Here is a 27,058-nt window from a genome sequence, read left to right on the forward strand (position 1 = left end):
AGGGGGAATCTAAGATAGTAATTAATGGCTAGTGAAATATTTCTATAAAACGTATCATTCATCGCAAAAGGAGGAAGGTAATGAAGATAGAAATACATTATTATTATTATTATTATTATTATTATTATTAGTGGACATAAAACAAACAAAGATTAAAAAGATAGTTACTAAATAGAGACAGGTTAAAATGGTGCTGTTAGTTATCTATAATACAAATAAGCCTAATAATACCGAGAGGGTCAACAGAGCTGTTGCTAATTTTTTAAAGGCATAAAACAGTCAAAACAACTTAAGAGAAATTGTTAACGGAACTCACATCAATTGTATTCAATAGTTTAATGGATGCTATAGATGCATGTTGTCGCCAACAATATTCAGCCAGACTATTTTGAAATGTAGGTATTAATGATGTAGAATTTTGAGAGTTACGTTGAATATCAACAGATTCTGATTGACATTTATGAGTATTGTCACTAGCTAGACATCGTTGCGTAATTTCTGTGAAAATTAACTTTGTAATAGAGGAATCTCGCAGACGAGTAACACCTGAAACTAAAAAAATGTCTTAAGGATTGATGAACAACCATTTTAATTGTCACTGAAAGTGAAATGATGAATTTCATGATTGTAAGTAACCAAAAACTAAAGTTAAATCTTAAGGATAAGATATAAACACTTGGTAATAGTAAAATCTGTGTATGTGTTATTTTTACAAAGAAGGGTTTAATCATCGCAAGAACATCTGACATCTACATTAGTCGGTCTTGAAATTAGTCGTTAGCTACTACTATTCATCAGGATTGGAAGGACTTCATCAGAACAAACTGACTTTGTTGTTTTATGAAAGCATTGGCTGTATGATTCATTGCCAAATATCTCAAAATACTATCCCCTTTTCGCTGGAAACTGGGACAAAAATCAGGAGCAGGACGAAGTATTTTAGAAACAATGAGGTTAACCTGAGAAGATTAAAGCCTATTTTAAAGCTAAAGCTAGTATTATTGTACTAGCGAAAAGTTTTTAAAGGCTAAAATGATGGATGAACACTTAAAAATATTTATTTAGGTGAACCAAACAAGTGGTTTGAAGAGTAATCAACTTTGAGGGCATTCTGACCAAAGCGATAGTGCTGCAAAGCAAACTGAGCTCAAATTTCTAGTGTATAACTGACTGAAGGTTTAAGGAATAAGTCATCAAGCATACATTAGCAGATCGGTAAATCATCGTCTTCTCTATTTAGATATGAAATCTGACAAGAATAATAACAAGTTTCATCACCAAAAGAACTTAAATGTTCGAAGTAATCAAAACGTCAATTCACATTCCGAGAAATTTACGACAACAATATCAAGATACTAAGTATACACAGTTTAATTTAACTATACAACATTTTCCATTTAAGATGAATGTGCAACATACCAGTATATTTAGAAGATTGCAGAACATGGTTAGAAATCGCGTTGTCATTACGATGTGTAAGAGAAGTATCTGCGTTTGTTGCATTGTTCCCCGATAGCTTAGAAATATTATTAATCCAAGTTTCGTAATCCAATTCGTTTTGAACACCAAATATAAAACGTTTTCGGTGTTTTCGCAATCTGTAGTAACATTGAGACTTCGTTTTTGAAACTTGAAAAGAATTAGATGTTGCAGTATCTTGATTAACAGGACATGAATTTGATACATCTGATAATTTATGAACTGGAGAACGACTTGAATATGTTACTACTAAGCCGAATTTTAAATACATTGAATCAGAAACTTCATCACTGTTAGCCTGGTTTTCATTTGAAATGTTTTTCTCAAGTATAACATTTGAAAGTGTTATGATAGCATGCAGCTAAAGTTTGGTTTGAAAACAAATAAAAAGTAAGGAAAAGCTTGAGATTAATATAATTAATGTTCAAATATCTTGTTTCACTGTAAATAACCAACATAATCCAGTTAAGGTGAATATTGTTAAAACATGACTAAAGTGATCGGACTGATTACACAGTCAACTATGTCAAAACATTTGTTGACCAAAACCATAATGCCCATAAACTAATAAAAGTAGTTTATGTGTGTGACTAGTAACAGTACTGATATTTCTTTTTCTTCTTTTTTACAAGTTTGATCTTGAGTTAGTCTGACATTATTTAGGTTTGTGGTAGTCTTTATTTCAGCTACAAAATGAACTAAGCATAGCGAAAAAGATATCTGGACATATTTTTACCAAACAAATACAATATATCAGTGGTACATTAACACCAGTCACATATTTCATTAGTGTTATAAATGCTGATGTTAAGAAGATTGATTAAAACAAAAACAGATACGTTAAAAACCCTTTAGATAAATTCCATTCAATTTGGTCGCAAATAACAGGATGCAATAATTCCCAAGGAGAAACTTGGACACTTGAATTTATCAAATCCAGTATTTGGAACGGAAAATAGAGGTGAATTTATAAAGTGGAACTCCATTCAAGATACGACGTCAGCCTTTCCAAGTTACAATACATACTTACGTAAGAAGTCTGTCTAAAACAATAATTTAGTCAACAATCAACTTAGATGAGGTCAATTTTCATCACAGACATATATCAGTTGAGGAATCCCTAAAATAAATTCCAACGTTTATTCAACCATGAACCTATGAGGGAAAAAGCTACAATGTTTCTACAAACTACTTAAGTGGAGAAGGTAATCTTTCCATAGATCACTTCAGCCGTATAACACTGTTCAATATCCAAACTTTAACAAAAAAACAATGCGATATGAAGATTAAATCATGTAGGAGATAGAAAAACAAACGACTAACTGATACAATTTAACAAGTAACAAAAACTACTTGAGAGTAACTTTCTGTAGTAAATTAGATGGTCATAAAAAAGTTATTTGATTTTTTCGCTTAGTTGTAAAACTTTCATACAAATCCCTAAAGAAGTAATTTTCGCTCACGGAAATTTCATAAACCAACTTAATAGTCACAGATAAGATAGAGAGTTTCAAAAATCTAAACTGTTCAAACTAATGGTGTTTTAAAAGATCCCACCATCATAACAACCATTCAAGAGAGAATAAGAATTGAGAACCAAACTGTATTGATGATAATAATGTACACACTAATTTATTATATGGTGGCAATAAATGTTAGATGCAATAAACCCTCGACCGAGGCTTTGGCTTGATTGGTATTTGTCAGAGATACACAGAACAATCTGAAGGAGACTGGTACTTTCCATACGACTAAGCTATTTAAACTATAACTGAGATGTTTATACTGACTGATCACTTAGATGTCACCAATCTCATGCTCATTACTTCTTTGTGACGATCTCGCTGTGTTGATATGGTATGACAAACTAATCCAATGGATATTTTTCTGAGGCTCAGGTTGCTTTATGATAGAATGTTTGTTGGTCAACTTATATAATCGCGTTTATTTACTAAAAAAAACAATATTTTAGGGACAAAAGTATTAAAGGTCAATAATTTGAATACCATATTGTAAATTAGGATTTTTTATGAGTAACGATAATCATAAAAACGTTTCTATAAAAAGTATTTTAAATCTGTGATTCAGTCAGCTTCATTAGTTACAATTAGTAACTACCTAATTATGAGGTATTTCTAATGCATACAATAACCAGTTCATTTGATTTTATAAGTGTTATCATTAAATATATAAAAGTGCTAAGCGCTACTTTTATCAACCCCAAAAGAAATATACTTAAGAAGATTTTATAAAGCTTTAATCTAAAACCTTACATTTTCAAATTTATCAACAATAAAAATGAAACTAATAAGTGAAAATGAAAAGAATAAAATTAGTCTTACTTTTAAGTATAAGCCAGCTACACCACGTATTCGACTAGTATAGATTAAACGATCTGTGAATAGAAAAACTAATCTAGGTTGAAATCCACGTCGTGAATATTTATTTAGCCAACCAAAATGAATTAGTGGATGAGTAGTTATAGAATATTGTAAAAAAGATGAAATAGACATTAAATCGGCAGATCTACCACTTTCGGAAGTATCATTATGATGCACTTGTCCACTATTATTATTATCATTATCATTATTAGTAGTATTAGTATTAGTATTATTGTGGTAAGTGGTGTTGGAACAAGACGAATAATGATCTTTTTCTAGATTTTCATTGATACACTTATTTGAAGTGAACAAGAAATTCTCCAGAGGGAAGATAATTATTGATAGCTGTAGTGTTAAAGCAACTCTCTCAGATCGATCTAAAGTGTTACTTAAAGACCGATTCGATATTATGTAATGACCGAAAATCGCTATAAATGAAAAGAAGTAATAAATTAAAAGAAAGAAAAGATTAGATGAATATTAAATAATTAGTTATGGAGATAAAATTTGATACTAGTGTAATAAAATAAAGATATAAAACGACATATTAGTTAGTAAAGCAAAAGTTATAAACGATTGTTAGTCTTTTGAGTTGATTAAAATGTGGAACGGAGGTGGTCTATTGTTGTTTTTATTTCACTGAGTCATGTGATTTCTGATGAACTAATTTCGAGGAAATCGTTAAGTGCTCTAACCACTAAGGAATAGCTCTGATAGTATATAGATGAATCAGGTGAGAGATTTTATGTACTCGCATAGAATGCGATGAGTTGAGCACAGTATAACATAGAACAGATTTGTTTCTAACATCCGGCTAAGACTAACATACTCTGATTATATGTCATATCAAAAAATTACCTGATGTATTGCAGTTCATTTGATTCTTTCGAGGTGTAATACATTTTGGAAAGATCGAAATAGATCATATTTTTGTTCACTTTGGTTAATCTTGGCAACTGACACTAAATAGTACTGAATTTAATCAAAAAATGCTAACAATATTCAAGTTTATTACTTTTGTACAGTAGATAGATTATCGAAACAAATTTTTCATGTCCTTTTAGTCGATATGTACCTATATAATTGCCTAGTTCTTGTAAAAAAATTCAAAACTGCTGCTAAGTAATACATAAAATGTTGTCGTAATTGTAAATCGAAATAAATATACCTACCAAAGATCATAGAGATTAGAATACTGTAATTAATTTTTGAAGAACAATATTTATATGTAATTCGAGGGAATCATAATGCGCAGAGAACTTGTATAACATGAGATGTTTATAGGAAGGATATTCAAAAGTTATACAATTAATATATATATATATATTCATTTGTAGTGGTTGTATCTGAACTCAGTACCTAAATAGATAACGCAATGGGGTTTTAAGCGAACAGTACTGGGTTCGGATCTCGGAGTGAACATTTACTCTAAAATGTAGGTACATCCAGTCGAGAAGTCAAAAATAGGACGAAACACCCGTCCTGGATTCAACTACTAGCCACCATCCATCTCTGCTCATAATATACACATATTTTGTTAACAGTCTCATTAAATGTTAAAATGAAAAAGAGGAAAATCTCGAAAGACTATCTTCAGAGAGTAGAAGAAAAAGAATGATTATGACACTGAAGATAATTTAATATTATTGAATAAATCGGCTACAGAAACTAAAATATATCACACACAAACGATTCAAAATAAAATGTAAAAAGTTTTACCTTTACATAAAACTGAACTTGAATGAGTCGACATTTGATTCACTAGAGATTGTAACAAGTTACAATAACTACGAAATCTACGACCAGGCAACAATAAATAATGCCATAAGTAACCAATAGAAGATGATCGACTTCCTAAATTATATAATACTTTCCGTGTGATTGCTGAAGAATTTTCTAAATTCTTATCCTTCCATTTATCATTATTATTCGAATATAGATATTTAAGAATAAGTGACTGAATATTTTCAGTATTATCATTATCAATATTAGATAAATTGTTGTTATTTGGTTGATAATTAACACTCTCTTCATCTGTGTTGGAATATGATGAAAGAATATCGATAAATGCTAAAACCCATAATTCTGTGAGTAAATCAGCTGAATTTTGAATCCAAATTTCATAAAACTTAATTTAAAAAAGAAAGTAAATAAACAGAAGAAAGTAAGGATTATGAAAACTTATAGTTATATAAAGATTGAGGCATTAGTTCCAATTGAACAAACACATCAAAGCCTGGTGATAATTTCAAGACAGCTTTAATTAATCAGAAAATATAATTATATATCCATATATATGTAGTTTTGATTCAAATAACAAATTGTATAGGGGGTACAACTAGCAACAAACAGTCAACAATATATATATAACTAAGCAGGGTAAATGAATAGATGAACACTAATTGTATTAAACAACCAAATGACAGTCAAGTAACAGAATGAAATAGTAATTACTGGTAATTTATATAAAAAAATCATTATGTCGCACACAGCAGCGCGAAAATGCTTACATTAACATCAGTCTTGTCATTTGTCAGAAGTTGCTAACATGAGGCAAGGTTTACCAAATTAGCATACTTTATTTAGTCTGTAGTCGGTAGTCGTGCTGAATGAACAGCGAATAATCATATATTGATCAGACTCAAAAAATTTCAGATGTTCGAGACTTATTATGATTTTTTGTGTGAACAGTAACTTTGTAGTGCAATGAAGTTAATTGAAATATTTGGACGATGGATGGTCTAATCTTTCCATAACACATTTATTTATCTTTGAATTAGTGAGGCAAAAGAGTATGCATAAAACCTCGAATGTTTTACCATAGTATTAATGCATGGTAAAATACTCTATTGACTGTAAGGCCTAGTTGTGTCGGGATATTCAAATACTAAATGCTTCTATATTCCAATAAAAATTATAGTCTTAAAAATCAACAATGAGAAAATACAAACGTTTAATAATTAAATTTCTCAGTTTAGTTTTTCATTATTATTAATACTGTTGTCTACATTCTATTGAATTGTAGCTTGTTAATTTCCTCTTTTGTGTTGGTTTGAAAAGAAGTGAGTCTATGAAAATGTACGGCAAACCCTTCATTACTTATGGATAGCCGACTTCAGATATGATTAGCAAATGTAATTGCTTGACGGTAAAAGAATTTGATTTTTGAAATTGTCAGCATGTAATTTATTTTAGAAGGATTTCACCGTACGACTTTCTCTCTCTCTCTCTCTCTCTCTCTCTATATATATATATATATATATATATCAGATAATGAAAAATATATTAAATAATTTAACTTAATAAAACAAAGTTACAAAGACAATTAAGTTTACCTGTACTTGATCTAATAAATTCATTAGTAAATCAGTAAAACAACTAAGACTATGTAACTGTTTTAATGTTAAATGTAAACTATATTTTTTATGTTTATGTTTAAAATAAGGTGAAACATTACAGCTGGAAATTTCCGAACTGGATAATTGTTCATTTTTACTACATTTTGATGCGATATGAGATATAGATGATTCAGATGAATTGAAATAACCTTTTGATGTATAGTTCATATCATAAAGAGGTGATTCTGAAAAGTTAACAGGGAAACAGTGAATACAAATATGATGAAGAATAAGATAAATACTTAATAATAGTAAAAGAAATTAATCATACTAACAGAACAACCAAATGTAGACCATTGAGCATAATTCATTCTATCTGTTATGACAATGGCTAGAAATAAAGAGTTATTCATGGTTAGGCAACAATCTTCGTGTATGTAAAAGAGCAAATTTTGAAGCGAAGGAGATAAACTACATTTCCAGTTAGAATTTTTAGGGGATCAAAAATGTCATATGAAATACCAATATAAAAGTAACTGAATTATCTCGTTTTGTCACCTGCAAACGTTTTTGTGGTAAGTTATTTGCGAAAACAGTCAGATGTTTCACAAGTGTCATAAATATAATAGATGTAAATATGTCGGATATATTCCGTATTTTCAACAAAGAGTTGATCAACGTCTTAGCAAGTTGGGATGAACCTTGAAACTATAATGCCAGTAAACTAAAGTACAACTTTAACAATAAAATAACTCCGTAGTATTGTTTACCATTATTACTTGCACTTAGAGAACTTTTGCCATAAGTATTTTGCTCAAATTGATATAATGAATCAACTACTTAAATTTATATTGAATGGTTTTGGAATAAATAAAATAACATAACTCACCACAATCAACTGTCAAACATTGAGATATAGATTCCCCAAGATCATCTTTTGATTTTAATGATAAAAACTTTTTCCCACAGAGTTTTACTTTTGTTAGTAAGCGTTTCAATGTGGATACAGTTATTTTTAGTTGATGAAGAAAAGATGTTTGTCTACCGATTATTGGTTTCAGGATTGGCAATAAACGAGTTTGTAACCAGTGAGTTAGTGATGTTGCGTTGAACGCATTAGCAGTATCCAATGGAGCCTATAAAAATGCAAGTAAAATACGTTAAATTTAAGGACGATAGTGTGCACTTAAAGTTTCCCAAGTGAAAGAGTAAGACGTCTATCAACAAAGAATTAACAAAAAAGTTTATTGACATGGTAAAATAATAGGAAATGTCATAAATTTCAGATTGAATAAAATTTGTTGTCGCCTGTCCACTGCCATATACACGTTAAACACTGTGAATGTTTGCATTCTAGCTTTTCATTGTAAGTTTAAATTTGGCAATGTATTTTCTCTCTCAAATAAGGAATGTATATAAATGTAATTTTATATGTAATCAAAAGCATTGATTTACAAAACGGATAGGTAATGCCAAATTTAACCAATGCAAAGTAGACAACTCAGTTCAGATGTAGATTTTAATGTCTAAAGTCATTATTATATCAAGCAATACAATAAATATGGTTGTTCAGAGTTTTAATTCACCCTCGAATTAAATTAAAAATTTATTTTTATTAGGATTATTGAAATAAAATTTGAATAAATTGCAACCAGAGCCACATTTGATTAGTAACTTAAAGTGTAACTATTGCATGTTAAATAAACTGGTATTTTGAAAAAGCTTTTTATGTATAATGTATATAGATATAAAAATAGGCTGAAGACTGAAATAGAAAAAGATTTAGTAGGAGTAAGGATTCGAAAGCCTAGAGTCTAGGTAACAGATACGGTATTCTATCTCCTAACATGTAATGTGAAATTTATCGAAAAAATTTCTTCCTAACTACCAGGATAGGATTTTTATTTTTCTAGAAAAATAAGGAAAAAATAAGACCAGTAATTTCAAAAAATCCTTCTATTTAAAAATAACAGGATTCTTGTATAATTAAAAATGATGAATTAATGGGTAGATATAATATCTTCGTCTGGAAATCCTTATTAGTACTTAGGATGCAACTCGATATGCAACGTGACACTTTTGAATAACATTAGAACTTAAACCATTAATTTATCATTGAATGGTTTACATTTCCAATTTCGGTCACTTTATGTGATCTCCATTTAATGTTTTCGGTACATTACTTTCTTTTTTCTGAGAGTTGTTTGGTGGTCCATGTTTCTCTGGCTGATATATATATATAATTATACAGTGAAAGAGTACTGTAGTTTTTTGCTTAATATGTTATCATTATATATAAGAGACTCGGAAAATTAAAACGACATAATTATTATCAATAGTATCACAATATTATATACTTACTGTCATCAAAAATTCCAAGTCATGATTATACATAGATTCTGTCAGTAAGACTTCTTTGAAAATATCTAAACACCCTGAGGTAATTTTCAGCAACTGTAAAGAAAATGATAATTGAGCGTAATTTTTTATGTTGGAATCATTCCGTACCATTTCAATAAATATGATCAAAGGTAACAAACAATTTTTAGAAAAATATAATCAAGACAATATCTATCAAGATACTATTAAATAGTATCATAGACATGACAAATTAATGACAAAAGTTGCACATTTCAACTATGCTCCTAGACGAGGGGTAACAGGCGTAAGTAAAGTAAGTATAAATTATAAAGCGTAAACATTTCTTGTAAAACATCTGTATTCATGTATATTATTAAATAAAATTGAGAGTAACAGACACCTTTCTTAAAAACATCACTTCAGAAAATAGGTTCAAAACTTACCTTGATGAAACCACATAACTAAATGTTTGTGTGGGTGGAGTCTCAGCCAGTAAAAGGACTTGTTTAGTTAGTACTTTACATTATGTTTGGGTTCTTAACTGACAGCACCTTCAGTGAGTAGAAACAATGAGATTGGCTGGTTCATTGTCTATAAAGACTGAGTATCGCTTTGCTCTTAGGTCAGTTTGAATCTCTTTATTGAGGGTTATGAGAAGAGTTTTTTATTTGTAGACAATAAAACTTATGCTTTACATTAAGTTAATTATCTTGTACATAACTGCCACGATTCATCATAATATGACGGCAGAAGAAATATTGATATTTTTTCCCACAATGAATTAATTGAAGATGATCAATTTGAACTGATAACCAAATATTTTATATGCTTATTTCTTTAAATTGTCTAACTTTGAGTTACGCTCTGGAATTTTTCGCCCTAACTTTCTTTTAAGTCTATTTTATTCGAAGTTGAGAGATTGGTTTTTCATAACTAAGCATGACCACAAATATCAATAATAGATTGACAACATAAGGTTGAAAGCATGTAAAACATTCGGTTAAGTTCTAACACCAAGTTAAATCGTTCAATAATTAACTGAGACATCGAATCGGAACACAAAGGCAATATTATGCATTAAGTAATGGTCAGAGAAAGAATACCTCCTACAAAAAGAAGCCAAATATATAGTTTCTCCAATTAAAAACTATAAAAGAATACTAGATAATTTGCATAAAACTAGAACGCATTTTAAGAAAACAACTCTTACGTATCGTATACTGCATAGAAAGTAGAAAGGAGTGAATAACTACTAGCACAACCGGCTAGTGGACTAGCATTACGATAGTCACGATTTAATCTAGTTCATTGTCTATTTGCTTTAAGTTAAAGAGTGAAAAGTGAATGAAAAATTCCATTAAAATATTTGTATTACGAAGCTGTAAATCAAGACAGATTTGAAATGAGTTTCTTTTATTACTGAGCTACCCACCGATATGACGTTACAGTGAAAAGGTTGGAAAAAGTAAGATTTATTAGTTTTGTCGTATGAACATTTGTTGAATATAATGAAAATCTATTGATACACACTTCAGTTTCGTCATCAGATCAACGACTTAAACCAACTAATGAGAATAATAAGAATAACAATACACTATATTTCGGAGTGCGAAGGGAAATTTTTTTATAAGAAAAAAAGAATATTTTGAGGACACCAAAAACTAGGATTACTTACAATTTATCTGCATAATATCTACAAGTCAACAGGTAATCAACAACATGGAGGCTAACTACAGTGACTAGTGCTTGCTTAGCTTATTTACTGTAAGATATAATCGATAATTAAATATTCTTCATAAAATATATTAATCCTAACAGTGTTGTCTTTTTTAGATGTGAAGTACACGAATAACAATAAATGTATCTGTTACATAATTTTGTGGTAACTAACTGAGTTGGCATGATGAGTAACATCTTAGTTGATTAGAGTGAGTGATCTATAAAACCGATTTCCTCCAATGGCCTGTTTATTTTGCTGTTAATATTTCGTATTCAAGCAACTTATGTTATCATGAAATTACCTTCTCTACTGTATAACAATCATGTCCAATAATATCAATTCAATCAGACACATCGTATCATTGCATATCAAAATCGTTCAATATTGCATCCACTAATTTGAAAAACTTTAACCTTTCGCTTATTAAATCATAGAATCTTGATTTGAAATGTTGTTTATATGCCGATAAAAAGTGAACAATAATGCCTCACCAACAGATAATTGGGATGAGATAATTAATTAATAATAACTTATTAAAAAAATCTGATAGCTTGTAAAGATTCAAATGTTAATAAGCTTTTTTCTTTATTGAAATACAACTCAATATACGATTGACTATCACACACAAACAGTTAGTTCAATGTAATTGAGAAACGAGCAATCAACACGTATAAATTTACTGACCATAAAACGGAGGAAATCAGTATGGATAAATTTCTCATACAGAAAGTATAATTACGAATTGATTTGACCTTGGGTAAATTAAACATCGTTAATTGGTCAGACGACTTTTAGTATTTAGCTGGCTTACTAATGATAGTAGATAAGAAAAATGTAACCAGAAAACTATCCTGAAAACAACGTAACTTTTTTTTATGTTTGACTTGGTAATTTTCTTCAGAACGAAACGTTTTTCAATGACAATTGAAATTCAAAATAAGGCTTATTGGTTGGTCACTGAGGAGTGGTCAATGTCGTGTTTACCTAATTTTTGTATTGATCAAATTCTAACAATAAAGTTGTAATGTGGTCATTAGTCTTTGTGACTTGAAAACGCGCACACTATGTCTTGATGTTAGGTGGATGTTGGTATTCTATGGGATAATTTGGACCTAGATTTCGTGCTGGTTGACAATCGTCAGTAAGACATACCTGTAATCTTCCGAGAACTGATGCTTTTAGGATTTAATGGCAATGTATCATACTGCGAAACTGGATTACCCTGGTTGGGATGCATTAGGGAGCATCAGTTTCCTGAGGATAACAAGTATGTCTAGTTGAAGAGTGTCAACTAGCACGTAACGTTGGTCTATTATTTCCTGCCGACTACCTCAAACCATCTAACAGACTTATGAATTTTGAAACATTCTGTGATACTGATCATAAATATATATTATTCCATGAGACGAAAGGTATATTATGCTAAAACATTTCACACACAAAGAAAAATAAAACATATAAAACAGCAAATTCAATTACTCCTAATGAGTGTTAGAAGATTATTTTCAACAGTAATCCGTCAGAACTCTATATATAACGTTAAATAGATTAGATAATGAAAGGAAATAGAATGAAGGGCTCATAAAGAAAGGTTTGTGAATAAAACCTATTAAGACGAACATAACGTATAGTGTAAAGTTAAACTAAGCATTCACTACCGTATAATACACAAACCTCTGTGGATATTTTATAATAACTCAAGGTATACCTAAACTACTATGTACAATCATGAATTTATGCGAGTATAGTTTTGCCATAGTCGCTCGGAACGCTTAAGGGTGAAAGAGACCTAAAGTTTGTTTGAGTTGATTAAATAAATTAAATACTGCTTTTAGGCATAATAATATGAAACAATGCAGCCATACATCAATCGAACCACTGTTCTAGTCGGTTATTAGTATTGAAATAATTTATCTAAGAAATTTCTGACAAGCATAAATGAAACCAAGATACAATATCCTACATTTCTTAAAGAATATTTGGGTCTATTATGGAATCTGAGAAAATACGAAAATTTCTAAAGGGCTCCTGCATTTCCACCTTTGGAAATGTGAAGATTAAATGGATAGTAAGGTTAACGTTAACACGTTCTGATAGTATTGAATTACCATGCAGTACGCTGGTTAAACACAGATTACCATGATAACAGGAACTAAACAAATAAACACAAAAGTATCTTACCAATAAACATAAAACGTTTTCTGAAATTAAATAATCAACGAACAATATTGTTAAAAAATGAATTTTTGAGGATAGTTTTTACACTGAAAAGTAGCATCATTTGGGAAACCAATTGGAACCAGAGACCTAGGGATAAGTATATTCTTTTAGTACGATGCAAGCTACTGACAAAATAATATACGAAGAAAATACACAGCTTGCTTTTGTGTACATTTTCACTACACAACATATAATGACCAATATTTGGGGGCTTTGGAAGATATGGCTAGTGATGTATAGTATTAACAAATATATTATCTCTTGTCTCCCCTTAGAAACTGTTTTAAGATTATCTTACGCTATTTAATTCTAAAAATTCATTTTGTCTCAAATTACATTGCTTGTGTCTCATGTTTTCTACTACCACTGATTCTGTTCCTACTTCTAACACCCAAGAATTGGTCTTGATAATTTCATCTTGCTGTGCCGATACTGTGTAATAATTTGAACCGATGCACATATCTCATGTTCCATGCTGCTGATCACCTACTGAATGGAATAAAACCATAGTTTAGGACAGATTTATGTGATTCTTGTTTCTTTCTTTCCTACTATTAGCCAATAATTGTAGTGCTTTTTCTTCCATAGGATTTAAAAAATTCATACAAGTCAAATTTTATTCACGAAATAGAAAAAGAATATTTTCTATCTGGTAGCAAATAAAAAAAGAAAGAAAGAAAACAAGACCAAAAGCGGTTCAGTAAAAAAGACTAATTAATTTTAACAAAACGACATAAGTACTCACCTCAAAAGTTCTTTGTTCAGTTAGGGGTAAATTATCATCAAATTCCGGTGTAGATATTTTGCACGATACCAAAGCTGAAGGTATAGATGAATCGTTATCCATTGAAAGATGAGATAATAATAACGAGGATGATATAGTACGCTGTTGCTTTGAGGACAATTGTTGAGACCTAACACGGAAAAGATCATAAACAGATTGTTTGTTCACAGAGAGTTCATCGGATTTTGCATTATTATTGATATTTGTTGATTTTGATAAATGAGTTAGGCTTTTTGAATGCTTTCCTTTTCTATAATGATCTGAACTAAGATATGACAAATGTTTGTTTGAGTTAATCTCTTTATTACTATTATACAGATTGTCATCATCTGCGTAATTCTTATCATCCTCATTATCATCACCGTCAACTTCTGACAGACCAGTGATCAAAGATATAGCACCTAATGATATTGCATCAGCTAAACTTTCTGGAGCTTCATCAGCAGCATTATCATACAATTGATCTGATGGAATATCACTTTCCATGTCATCGATTACTTCACTTTGAACAATATCATCAGTTATTATTGATGCTGTAATAAGACAGTTTGTTCTATTATCCAATGATACCTCTTCAGGTTCACTTAATACTACCGAATTGTTATTTGTGTATATTGAATGATTATGATGACGAGATTCGCCAAATGAATGCTATTTAATAGGAAAGAACAGAGAAGCAAATAATTAAGGATTAGCACAAAGGAAAAAAAGCTGGCGGTAATGGACGAAATGTGTGATAATAATAGCAATGATAGTAATAAAGTAATAATATTTCACTAATGTTCATGTTAAATGTTGATGTTGAAACTAATGAAAGTTTGTTCCTCCCAAAAATTTATGTATATTCATATACATGAAGAAAAAAGAAAACTCTGATGAGACGTTCTTTACGATAATAAATATGGCTATCTAACATAATTAAGTTTATCTAAAAAAATATAAAAGAAGGAAAAAGGTTCAGAAATTCGGAGCTGAAATAAGGTAAGGTATTTAAAATTAATTATTCATTGAAACAAAACAAAAAACACATAGATTTATGTATAAATGTCTAAATTTACTGGAGAATCACACCGAAAGTACAACATACAACGCAAACACAAGTTTCACATCAGAGCTATATTTTGCTACTTAGCCTTCAATACTTTTCATCTGATCCTTCTATATAAGCAATTGATCAAATAATAAAATTATTTTGTCTCTATTTCGGACTCTAAATCCACCAAATGTGTACATTAAGCTGATTATTTGTAACTTTAACTTCAAGAAGGTGAACTAGACGGCTCCTTTCATTTACTTCCCTGCCAGCTAACTAGAGTGTAAGCTCCAGGTTTGCATATTCACTCTTTATGGTAGAGACCTCAAAAGAATCGGATTGTTATGGAATAAAATGACATGTTTATGTACAAAATATTAACACAGTATAAACTTGATGAAGTGTTATAGGCCGTATCAAAATCATTTGTTTTTAATTCACGAGAAGGCTTATTGAGTAATACATTAAAAAATATGTTACGAACTATTGCAAACGTGCAACATTATTTGAATAAGTTCAAATGATATTTAAGAATTTCACATCTGCACAATATAACTCACTAAATCAGAGACAGCACCACCAATGGGTAGAATTTCTTTTTGGTCGAATTCATTCTCAATTTCTTTTTCAGTGTCAATTCTATCAATGTATTCATTGATCTCTTCTTGTTTTACCACATGCACCTCGTCATCATCACTATATTCATTTTCTGAAAATACTTTGAAAAGATCTACAAGAGTATGTGACGGCGACAGCTGTGCAGATGTCACACTCTCTGAATTGTTATGACTAAGTGTTCAATGAGAAAAGAACAATAAAAAATTACAAACAATGTGTCCAGGGGCTTGTCAATATATGAAATAAGTCTTTAGGTATCTGATGGTATGAATTAATGTCATTTAGAAATTAGTCAGAAACATTATTTTCATTAAAAAAAATGTTTAAGGACAATAACTTTTAAAGCATAAAAAATGAAATCTAATTATTAGAAAAAAGGAAAGTTAGTAAGACAAAGTATGAAAAATGTAGTTTTAACACCTGATTATGTTACTCAGCTTGAATTGACAGTAACATGTATATAGGAAGCGTCACACGCATTTTTGTTCAACATACTTAATGGGGCTCATGATTGATAACAAATTTCCGGTAGTCGTAACAAGAAGTGGTGACCGATGGCGCTCAACCATATAGGAAGTGAGGTCGATATCCCCGACGGCATTTGATAATAACTTCATTATATCACGAGGTGACTAAGACGCAAAATACATCTTTTGAGGCCGTTGGTGAGCATTACTAAAGGGTTGTAGAGCAATACAAAAGACTTGTCTAGTGTTTTATGGCTGTTCGTAATAAAATCTAACAACAATGGCGAATAGTAAAAATGATGCGAACACAAGTATGTGTTGAGCTAGGGGAAGGATTAAAATAACAATACTGCTATTATTAAATTTTAACTACAGAGCACTGATGCAAAACATAGACACAACAATAGTTCTAAGAAAATAGATAAGCCAAGGTTAAAAACCTATGAGGCGACTGTCAGAGAAGTGAACAATGGGATCCAATATATTGTTAATTCATACTTAGACAACTCAAATAAAATTTCTCAGTTGGTATATTACTTTCTAGATTGCAACAAGTCAATTACCCATGAACTTAAGCCAAAACGTTTAACATACAGGTGTCGAATTGGTACATTAACATATTCACGTGAACCTTCACACAAAAACGTGATTGATCTGTTTTTCTTCAAATGTTTACCCGGCAAATATTTATGATTCATGGAGTTAGAAGAGATGAAAAAAAACCAAAAGTGTACAGTTGAGCTCATAATGTTTCTCGATTTTCAGCTTTTATTAAGTTGGCTATACATCTAGTTAGATATAATTTTAGCTACTACTTCATAATAGGCAACATATATGTGAGGGAACTACATCCACATAATTCCTGATTGAATTATAATGATAATAATTTGGCAGTTTGTTGATAATGTTGAATCCCCAAATAAAATTTATTAGAAAGAAATGATGTATAAGATTATCCACAGATTTAAGTACAGTTTTCACTCAGTTAATTTTCACATCAATTCAGTGCAACTTTTTGTGAATTAAAAGTTCTGTTATATTCATTTTTCATCTAACTTTTGAACTAATTTAATGTAATTTTTGTTCATTATACCATTTAGCTATTTTTTAATTTCATGTATCTGATAAATTCTTTTATTGATATTTACGATTACATCTATATGCGAATGATTAATAACCTTCTTGGAGCTCTATAAGTAAAGCCTCTAGACAAGGTTGTACTTTTGTCTCTAGTTAGTCGGGAGAGAAAAAACGAATAGAAAGAAGTTGCTTTCATTAACAGAGTTGAGAATTATAAACTACGTTTGCACAACTGTACTACATTTGGCAGAATAGATTGTACACTTATTCTCTTCAAGATTATCTTGTAAAGTAATATTTTCATTTTTAATGTAGGGTGATGTAGTGCTTTGAAAAAAGAAAAATGTGACAGAAAAAGCAGTAAAACAGATTTGACACGCAATATAAATACTTTATGAAAGCAAATTTGAATGTCGATATAGTTCACCTACCTGAAAAGATCACACATATCATCAGTCGATTCGTTAACCTCTGGGATCTTAGTATTATCAATGATTTTATCAATATTTTCATTATAATCATCATTACCTTGTTCTTCTTGAGTGTTATAGTTACAAGCAGGAATTATCGTCTTTTGATTATCAATTCTGTAAGCATATTGTTCTATATTATCAATAGAAGTTGGATAATCTCCCTTTTCGATAGATAAATCATGTTCTTTTTGATAAATATGATGGTTTTTAATTTCCGTTGTCTCATTAAATTGATTAATAGATGACATAAAAGGAGAACGTATTTGATTTGTTAAAGTCTGAGAAAAGGTATGAAAATAAATTTGTAAGGAGAAGAGTGTCAATAATAAATGCTGAATAGGCTAAATTAATTTATTATAACTTGAGTACATTTACGGAGTTCACAAACTGTACCATCAGACGAAATGAAATGATTAAAAAACATGGGAAATAACAGTTTACCAAGTTGTAGTATTTCAACAACTAATAAAATGTCTTCAAATTGGGTAAGTTCAAAAATACTCATTGTGTATATGCCATTGACCATTTGTAGAGTATCCTTTGCGATGTACTCGACTTACAAACATACAACGTGGAACCCAATTGGTTAGAAACTGGGTTTTTTTAATAACTAAACATTTTGTTTCATTTATATTTAACCATCTTAACGTCTATAGAATGTCTCCTTAGACATTATGGTGATGGAACTCAGCAAGACATAACAAATCGTTTGAAGTTAGTAATGCATAATCTGAAAACAAAAGAGTATGAAAGTTGGCCAGAAATATTCTAGCTTTATTCCTAACTCCAAAAAAGAGAATGAATGGAATATTGGAAAAGATTATTGGAGTGACCATATATTTGGGACTCGTATAGTATAAGAGATACTAAGTTCCAAATTAGATCACAGCAATTAAACTACACAGAATTCTGGATCATACATCTTTTTCCCGTTTGACAGGTAGTAACACATTAACCAACGGTTTTATGTTAATTTAAACAAAATCAAATACTCTGATCTCAATTGCTAAATCCCAACGTTCGAGAATTTATTCTAGTACCAAACAATCTCCAAAGTGCCATAACACAATATTATTATGATGAAAACGTCTTTGTATTTTTTTAATGATCGTTCAGTATGCTTAGGAGCTAATCGAAGAACAATTGTCACGGATGTTTACAGTGAACAGTAGGATTGATAACCACTGTATGGTAATAATAATGAATTAAATGTATAGTGGATATAGTAAAAAGTAGTACAAAAATTCATTTAAAAAAACCAATAAACAATTACTCTTTTTAATGGAAAAAAGTAATACGTTTGTAATCTAAAAAATGAGTAGAAAATGAAGTTTCTTATGTTTCATGACTCAGTGTAAGCCACTTCTCTGAAGAATAGAAACCACCATCTTTTTGAGCTACACTCTTTTAAATGAAAGGAAAAGCCGAACAGTAAACAGTTGCATTAATTAACAACCGCTCAGTACTGCATATTTTGAAAATTTCCGTGGTAACTAACAGATTATAGAACCTTATCTCATTGTCTGTTTAATAATAAAGATAGAAGTTTTATCATTGATCTGTTTAATACAATAGAGTAATATTTAAAAGACTGAACTATGTACAATGATATATTATTATTAGATATAGAATATGACAGTGATAAAAATATTGGTAGAAAAATAAAGAAAAAATGTTGAATGCACTAAGTTCTATGAGAGCAAAAAAATATTATTCCTTAATATTTGAACGAACAAATAGTGTATAGGTTCATTCCATTTAGAAGTAAACTGTATGCTGTACAAACACCCATCCTTAAAACTTCATAATGATCATCATCACCATCTTAAGTTTTCATATATCCGTAATTAACTCTTAATCCATTGCACATTTGAATAACATTATTGATAAGGACCTCATAAAAGTGTCATTCAATTAAATACACCGGCATTGATATACGAATTAATCACACACAGAGTTAATCTTCTAATCTAACCACAGTTGTGACTGATTTGCTGACAATCCACTAAACACAACATATACATTATCTACCGTAACACTGTAGGCTCATTCCTGACAGAAAAAGATTTCTTTTTGAGGAGTGTGTACGACCATAAGATATGCATCTAATGTTTCGTGTTGATGTTTTCAGTAATTCTTTACTGTTTAGATAGTCTACATCAAATTATTCATCAAAATTGTATATAATCCTGTCAACCGTTGATATTATAACACTAAAATATGGATGAAGAATATTCTTTTTACGTCCTGCAATTATATATGGAAGTTATTAATCCAAAACGTTGCCAAGTATAAGGCAAAGTACATTGTTTAAAGTTACAGAGAGTGAATTTATTACGTTATATACTGAAGAAACAATCAAGGCGACAAGTGACCTCATTTGATTTGGTTACATTGGGAATCAGTTAATTACAATACATTTTTTACATGGTTATGTCTTCGGTTATAAAAATAGAGGAATGATATCTAACCTGTTTACTTTTTTTGATAGATATTACAGACATAGGTGATGTATCCTTTTCATCTGCACTCCAATCTAATTCACAAACATAAAGATTAGACAGATCACTTTTTGACGTTAATAAAAACTGTGTATGATCTAACGGTTCATCGTCTGCTGACACTGGTCTAGGATAGGATTCGGAAGTTAAGGAACAAGAAGATGAACAGACTGACGGATTTTCAGATGGCTTGGATATATTCAATGAATCTAAGTAAAAAACAAATAATACAACATTAGTAATAAATAACTAGTTCAGTTTTGAAGCCTTACATATTTTTAATTGGCAAACTATAAAAAAACGTGGCTCTGAGATTAAACTTGTCTTGCTAGTCCTTATCAGCCAAGAACCTTTTAAGCGCTAATTTTACAATTTGTCGGGTAAAATGCTATTATCATCAATGAAGAAAGTTCGAAGACTTTTTAGACATTGTGAATTACACTTCTATTCTCAGCAAAGTAGTTGTAATTTTCTGGAAATGGTTACTTATTGAAGAGGGTACGCAAGGAGAATACTTAATTTCTCTTTCAAAATTTTTAAGTTGAAATACCGTTTTGTATTTTATCAGCCTTTCTGAAATATTCCAGTACCACAAATACACAATAATGTAAAAGCTGAGCCGTCAACAAAGCTTTTTTTAAGTTTAAAAAAGAGAGAGATCATACTTTCTAGGTATATCAGTGAGAGACAGGATTGTCAGGTTAATTTCGCAAGAAACGTAGTGATCTGTAAAAAAGATAAAACAATTAATTGAAACCAACGATTTCTTATTTGTGTACTGATTGTTAGAGATCAAAAGAAATGTCTTCTCCGACTTATTAGAAAGTCTTAACATAAATTAGATTATTAACAAATTTTAATAATTTTTGAAACAACAGCACTTGAGTCAATTTCTGAAGTCAACCAACACTTAAGTGTGTAAAGTGATTGACTGACAACACATACAAACAAACACACACTTATAGTAAAATGATAGATTTGATAGCATTAAAGGAATAAGATTGTTATTGAATTAGGAATATCTATGTTATATGGTAAAATGCTCTTGCATCCGATCTTTGAAAAAGTAATAACCTTACACTACTGTTTCTAAAATAAGATAATTATAGTAACAAATATACTAGAATGTAAATAAAAATTAAGGTCAGGTAAACTTCTCGGCATTTTGATATAAATAATAAATTATATACGAAATCATTTGACGGACTCTTTGAGTTGTAATTCATGATGGTAGACTCTTGATTGTAAAATTTACGATTAGACCAGTCCAAAGCATTTACAACTTCTGATGCAGATGATTGTCTGCTGATAGTGCCAGAAAAATGACGAGGAACGTATGAATGTGTACTGAGTTTTCGTCTACAAGATGATACTTGCCGATCTATTGATGATGTACTGACCGCACGATTACTACAAACAAAACACGATAGAGAGATAAATAAGAAACAAATATTGCGAAAACGATTGGTCGAATCATCGTAAAAACTATAGTGAAATAAAATGCGCACTGCTGAGGAGTCCCACAATAAGACGAAACAGCCGTCCAGTGCTTCCAGGTTTTCTATGGTGGTCTAGCTTCAATTGATTTATGATCTCAACTATTAAAATTACTATAATATCCACAAAATCCCCTTCTGATATTAATCAACATACGCTCACTAATGACTGGATTCAAGAGGTATTTCCTGGAGTTCTAGTGAGAAGCAGTGACCAGTGGAGTTCAACTGAGTTTGTTGTGAGATAGTAACTTACGGAAGACAATGGTGAATGTGTCGCTCAATTTTGTTGATTGGCTGAAGTCAGACATTAACACTGTTGGATGCCGGCTCGGTGGTCTAGAGGTCAAGCGCTCACGCACGAGATTGATAGGTTCTGGATTCGAATCTCGCGAGGCGGGATCGTGGATGTGCACTGCTGAGGAGTCCCACAATAGAACAAAACGGTCGTCCAGTGCTTCCACATTTTCACTGGTGGTCTAGCTTCAGTTGATTCATGATCTCAACTATTAAAATTGAAATAAAATGAATAAACGCACTAATTGTTACAGGGAAATTAACTTTAGGAAATCGTAATCGCGACAAATCAGAAATTTTGAAATCATCTAAAGGTATGTTGACGTTTGTGGTTGTTCAAGAGAAAATTTCAAAGTATTCTGTTGTGGAAATAACTAAGAAAATCAAAAATGACTGAGATCACTTACTGCTGTACTATCAAAAACCAGACTTATGGAGACAGTAATGTAAATGTAATGTAACTTATATATCAAGTAAAGGTGCACTTACTCAATTTTGAGAAAAATTTTAGTTGGATGGAGTCAAGTGACACTACCCAGTTAACAAAACTGAAGTTAGTGGAACAGAGACTAACTGGTTGAAATTTCAGTGCTCTTAGGACTAAATTATCTTTATGGAGGAATACATTAAATTAGATATACAACGACCAAATTAAAAAAACAAACACAGAAAACTCACCAATTCCATTTAAAACTATTTCTTTCCGGTAAAGTAGACGAGGCTCCAGGAATATTATTACCATCAAATGATAAAGATGAATATGGAATCAGTGAAGTGAATGAAAGACGAAATAGTTCAATGTGTTCACCACCACCAGTGATTGGAGTTTGTTGAGAGAGTAGTTTTGTCAAAGCATGAGATTTTCTTCGCATCGATGCTGTTCGATCATCAAAATATGGATTAAACTTTAAACTAGATGAGTTATATTCAGATGAAAAGCTAGAAAAAAAGAATGTGAGATTTCTTTTATTGATTTAAAAGAGTAAATGAACAAGACCAATATAAAACTCGGCAGATCGTTATACAAAAACTTATTAACCTAAAAACGTACTAATCAACTGTATATGACACTTGGCTAAAAATGTATGCTGAATTCCTACAATTGATAGGAAGAATTAAAAGTTACAAAACAGGATATTTTGGTTTACAATTAATTATTGAAAACTGTGGTTATATGCAAACTAATAACATACTCCTCAAAACTAAAACAGACAGACAAACAAGAAACAGTGTTATTCAATTTCTAGCAATGAATTACTTTAGTATTAATTAGCATTGTTTGCTCGAACAGATATTAATGAAATATTGCATCGCTTTGAAAGCATTCAAGAACCGTAAAACAAAAAACCACAAACTTTATTTTTAAAATAATCTATTATAAACACACTGCATGCAAATTTTATATAATGTAAAATAGCTTATACATGTAAAAGGATTTAACTTGGTAGATCTTAGGGACAAGGGATGTATATAAAATTTTAAATAACTACAGTTCAGTTATAATTATATATCTGGCATGATTTGTGAAATAACGTACTTGATTTCGCAAAAGATTTCAGTTTTGATCTTCTAGTGAATATCATTCGGTATTATTCAAAACATGCGTTTCGCGAGTTCCTAGACGAACAGTTTTGGAGATTGAGTGAAATCATCAAATCTAATATGGTGCAAGTATACCTATTTAAATATTGAGTTAAGTAACCAAACACTACAATTCGGAGGGCCGTCATGCTGGAAATTGAAATACAGACAGATGTATTCTGTATGTTAGGTCGTGACTACTGATAAAAGGACAAATCGCTACCGTGCAACTATATGTTTGAGTTGTAATATAATTCAGTAGGGTAGATACTTCTTTTTTATTAAATAAGTTATCTGATAAGAACTTTGTGAGGCTTAGCAACTAATAACAAAGTGACGTAATTACATTTAACGCATGACCTATATCACATACTTTAGTGCATCGATTTAAAAGTAATTATTTAGTTCGATTGCTTTTTCCGAAAATTACAACCCAGTTACGTAAAATATCTTCATACTGACAATCTATTATTAATTTAATTATGTCATAATTCTTCACAACGTGAACGGTGAATAAAATAGAACAGTACCATTAGGACGAAAAGGAAATTAATTGAATTTCAACGCTTAATAAAAAATTGGCATACAAGCGTCATTTAATTACTCTTCAATGGTTTAATTTGTCATTTTTCACCACACTAACGAATTACAATAAATAGGTCAACGTTAAGGGAAAATTAGTTACATAATTAGATAAGACAGACATCATTTCTAAACAACAAATTTATTCGGTGGAAAAATTCCTTAGAAACCGTATCCTTTTAGTTAACATGATAAACTGCAACAGTAACCATAGTATTAACTGGTACAAAAGGTCAAATATATCGAAAGTATTCCATAATAAAATTTCTATATATGTTTTACACATGTAATTGAAAAAATTACAGTTTTATTCGATTTCTTATTGAAAATAAAAATGATAATTATTTAGTACGAAGAAAAACCGACAGACTTTGTTGAGGATTCTACAGATGAATTAATTTCACAGAAAAATTTACTTACTACATCTGCAAAAAAACATCAACTTACTGGGAATTAGATCCTGATCGATTCAAATGACCCACTCTTTTAACGGGAGTACTTAAATGAGAATTTTGAGAACTTTTTGTATTACATATGTCAGAACTTATTTCATTGTTTTCTTTATGAGTTGATGCTTTTGAGTTTAATAGACCGTTCGCTCCACAACTAGCTGATCTATGAAGTTTTCCAAATGGTAAAGAGAAAATATTCGTAAATGAATGAGGAAATACAAAAGAATTACGATGATTGACTGTACCACACTTTCTATTACCATATGGTGACATAGAACGAAAAAATGTATGCTGTTCAATACATTTTTTCCAAAAGTTTTTACAACTATTACGTGTAGAAAATGAGAATTCTATGATGTCATTTCCGTAACTCTGAAATAAAAATAAATAAAAGGCATTGATTAGGTACAGGTAAAACTCTTGCAAATCAAGACTAATAGATCATTCCTTGTAATATAGCTTATAAACATTGTGCGTGTCAAACATAATTTCAAGGAAAATGAAAACTAAACATATCTCTAACATTGAATAGTAATTTTAAATAATATTGATACAATCTAATCATACAATGAAATACACTTAGCTTCGATTTTTAAATGATAAAAGTTAATAATAACTTCTTAGAAGATCTATTAAAGAGACCAGATAAGATTTAAGTGAGTAAAGGTAAGACAACCAAAACAATTATGTTAAAAGTGTAACAAAAAAGTGTCTTCAGTCGTAGTGGGTATATAATACACTTATATTATACTGACGCATATAATATTTTTACAACTCAATTTGTTCTAATGACTCAGGAAGACTGAGAATAGTCATCTGAAACAAAAAGCTCTCATATTTATGAAATTAAGTTCCATTATCGGCAGAAATACAATCTTTTAAGTTATATAATGCCTAAATATCGCATTATTCTAAATGTCAAAAAACTCAAAAGAAATATAAATTTATTAATTTTTCATATCAAAAGACTTGTAAATTACTTCATATACACCTTTATTTATTTATTTGAACACATAAATATTGTTACAAAAGGGCACCGAATACATATGCGCCACAAAAGTCACTTGATTTGTGTGTGGACTGTGATACCGCTCGGGTGCCCAAACCGAAAAAAGTAGTTTTCTTAAGAGGCCACACCCGGAGCCTTCGGCTTAAAGGTTTGATCCACAAGGCAGTGAAGCATCGTAAGGAGATGCAGTCCCATGGTAGCCGGTGACCAGTAATTGGTTAACACGCCATTTGTTCCTTCAGGATCCTGGAGCCTATGTGCACAATTAGTTTGGAATCAGGGTTTTCCAAAGCGTGGCCATATGAGAGCATTTTTAGAGGGAGAGCTGACTCTCCCCAACCTCGTCCGTGCATGAAGTAATTAATTTATTTTTATTTCAAACTCCTTAATGTATTTATAATTTATTCTGACTACAGATACCTTTGATTAGCAGAACTAAGAACAGTAAATACTTCAGTGATCATTTTAATTTACATCAGGTTCACTAATTTAATTGCGCATCTAGTGACCAAGTATTTAAAAAGAAAGTGTATAAATATGCTTAATCTAGCCAAGTGTTTAAACAAAACTTTGTCGTCTGTAAAGAAAATAAAAAGTTAGGTTTTTCCACTTTTTACTTTTAATGTACACCAATCATTTATTAATAATAATAATAATAACAGTCGTTTTTACGTTTCCACTCATAAAGAAATTTCTGATATTGCATACATTTTCAAAAATTTTAACAATTCCTAACAATTTAATTATCTTTGTTGCGGCTACTACTATCAATATATAATGAATATGTTGACAGTTTAGAAAGAAACAAACAAATAAGTGTTCTTAGCAAAGATGGACAGTGATTAGCAGTGGAATCCAGGAGTTTAAGACGATATGCATAATAGATGGATCATACTATCATTAGTGTGGATGCGCACTGCTGACGACTCCCCTAATAGGACGAAACGGCCGTCCAGTGCTTCCAGGTTTTCGATGGCGGACTAGCTTCAACTGACTCATGATTTCAGCTGTGAAAATACTAAATTCTCCACAAAACCTCCTCTGATTAGTGTATAGGCTCTCAAGAAATATTTACTATTTTCGCTTCTTTTGTATTTACACTGCGTGAATATGGTGGATAAAGTGTTGAGAGGTGTTTTGTTTACTAGATAGCTGAGAATTATAAAATACACTTCCCTTTATGAAC

At 30.6% G+C, this 27,058-nt stretch overlaps 1 protein-coding gene across 1 annotated transcript in view; it reads right to left on the reverse strand.

The window, feature by feature from the left end:
• Nucleotides 1-289: 289 nt before the first annotated feature.
• The window catches only part of Smp_129640 (4.1 G protein, putative), a gene marked incomplete at both ends in the record, with an annotated part of 38,611 nt that continues 11,842 nt past the window's right edge, over nt 290-27,058 (reverse strand). Inside the window, 14 exons of the mRNA XM_018791582.1 lie at nt 290-546; nt 1,420-1,840; nt 3,822-4,288; nt 5,580-5,988; nt 7,196-7,443; nt 8,088-8,334; nt 9,560-9,652; nt 14,245-14,934; nt 15,877-16,105; nt 17,913-18,232; nt 20,426-20,664; nt 21,663-21,865; nt 22,927-23,187; nt 24,859-25,235. Of these exons, the coding sequence (XP_018645290.1) occupies nt 290-546; nt 1,420-1,840; nt 3,822-4,288; nt 5,580-5,988; nt 7,196-7,443; nt 8,088-8,334; nt 9,560-9,652; nt 14,245-14,934; nt 15,877-16,105; nt 17,913-18,232; nt 20,426-20,664; nt 21,663-21,865; nt 22,927-23,187; nt 24,859-25,235 (4,461 nt within the window). The remainder of the gene's footprint in view (nt 547-1,419; nt 1,841-3,821; nt 4,289-5,579; nt 5,989-7,195; nt 7,444-8,087; nt 8,335-9,559; nt 9,653-14,244; nt 14,935-15,876; nt 16,106-17,912; nt 18,233-20,425; nt 20,665-21,662; nt 21,866-22,926; nt 23,188-24,858; nt 25,236-27,058) is intronic.

The sequence above is a fragment of the Schistosoma mansoni genome, assembly GCF_000237925.1.
Source record: "Schistosoma mansoni, WGS project CABG00000000 data, chromosome 2 unplaced supercontig 0120, strain Puerto Rico, whole genome shotgun sequence".
NCBI classification, from domain to species: domain Eukaryota; kingdom Metazoa; phylum Platyhelminthes; class Trematoda; order Strigeidida; family Schistosomatidae; genus Schistosoma; species Schistosoma mansoni.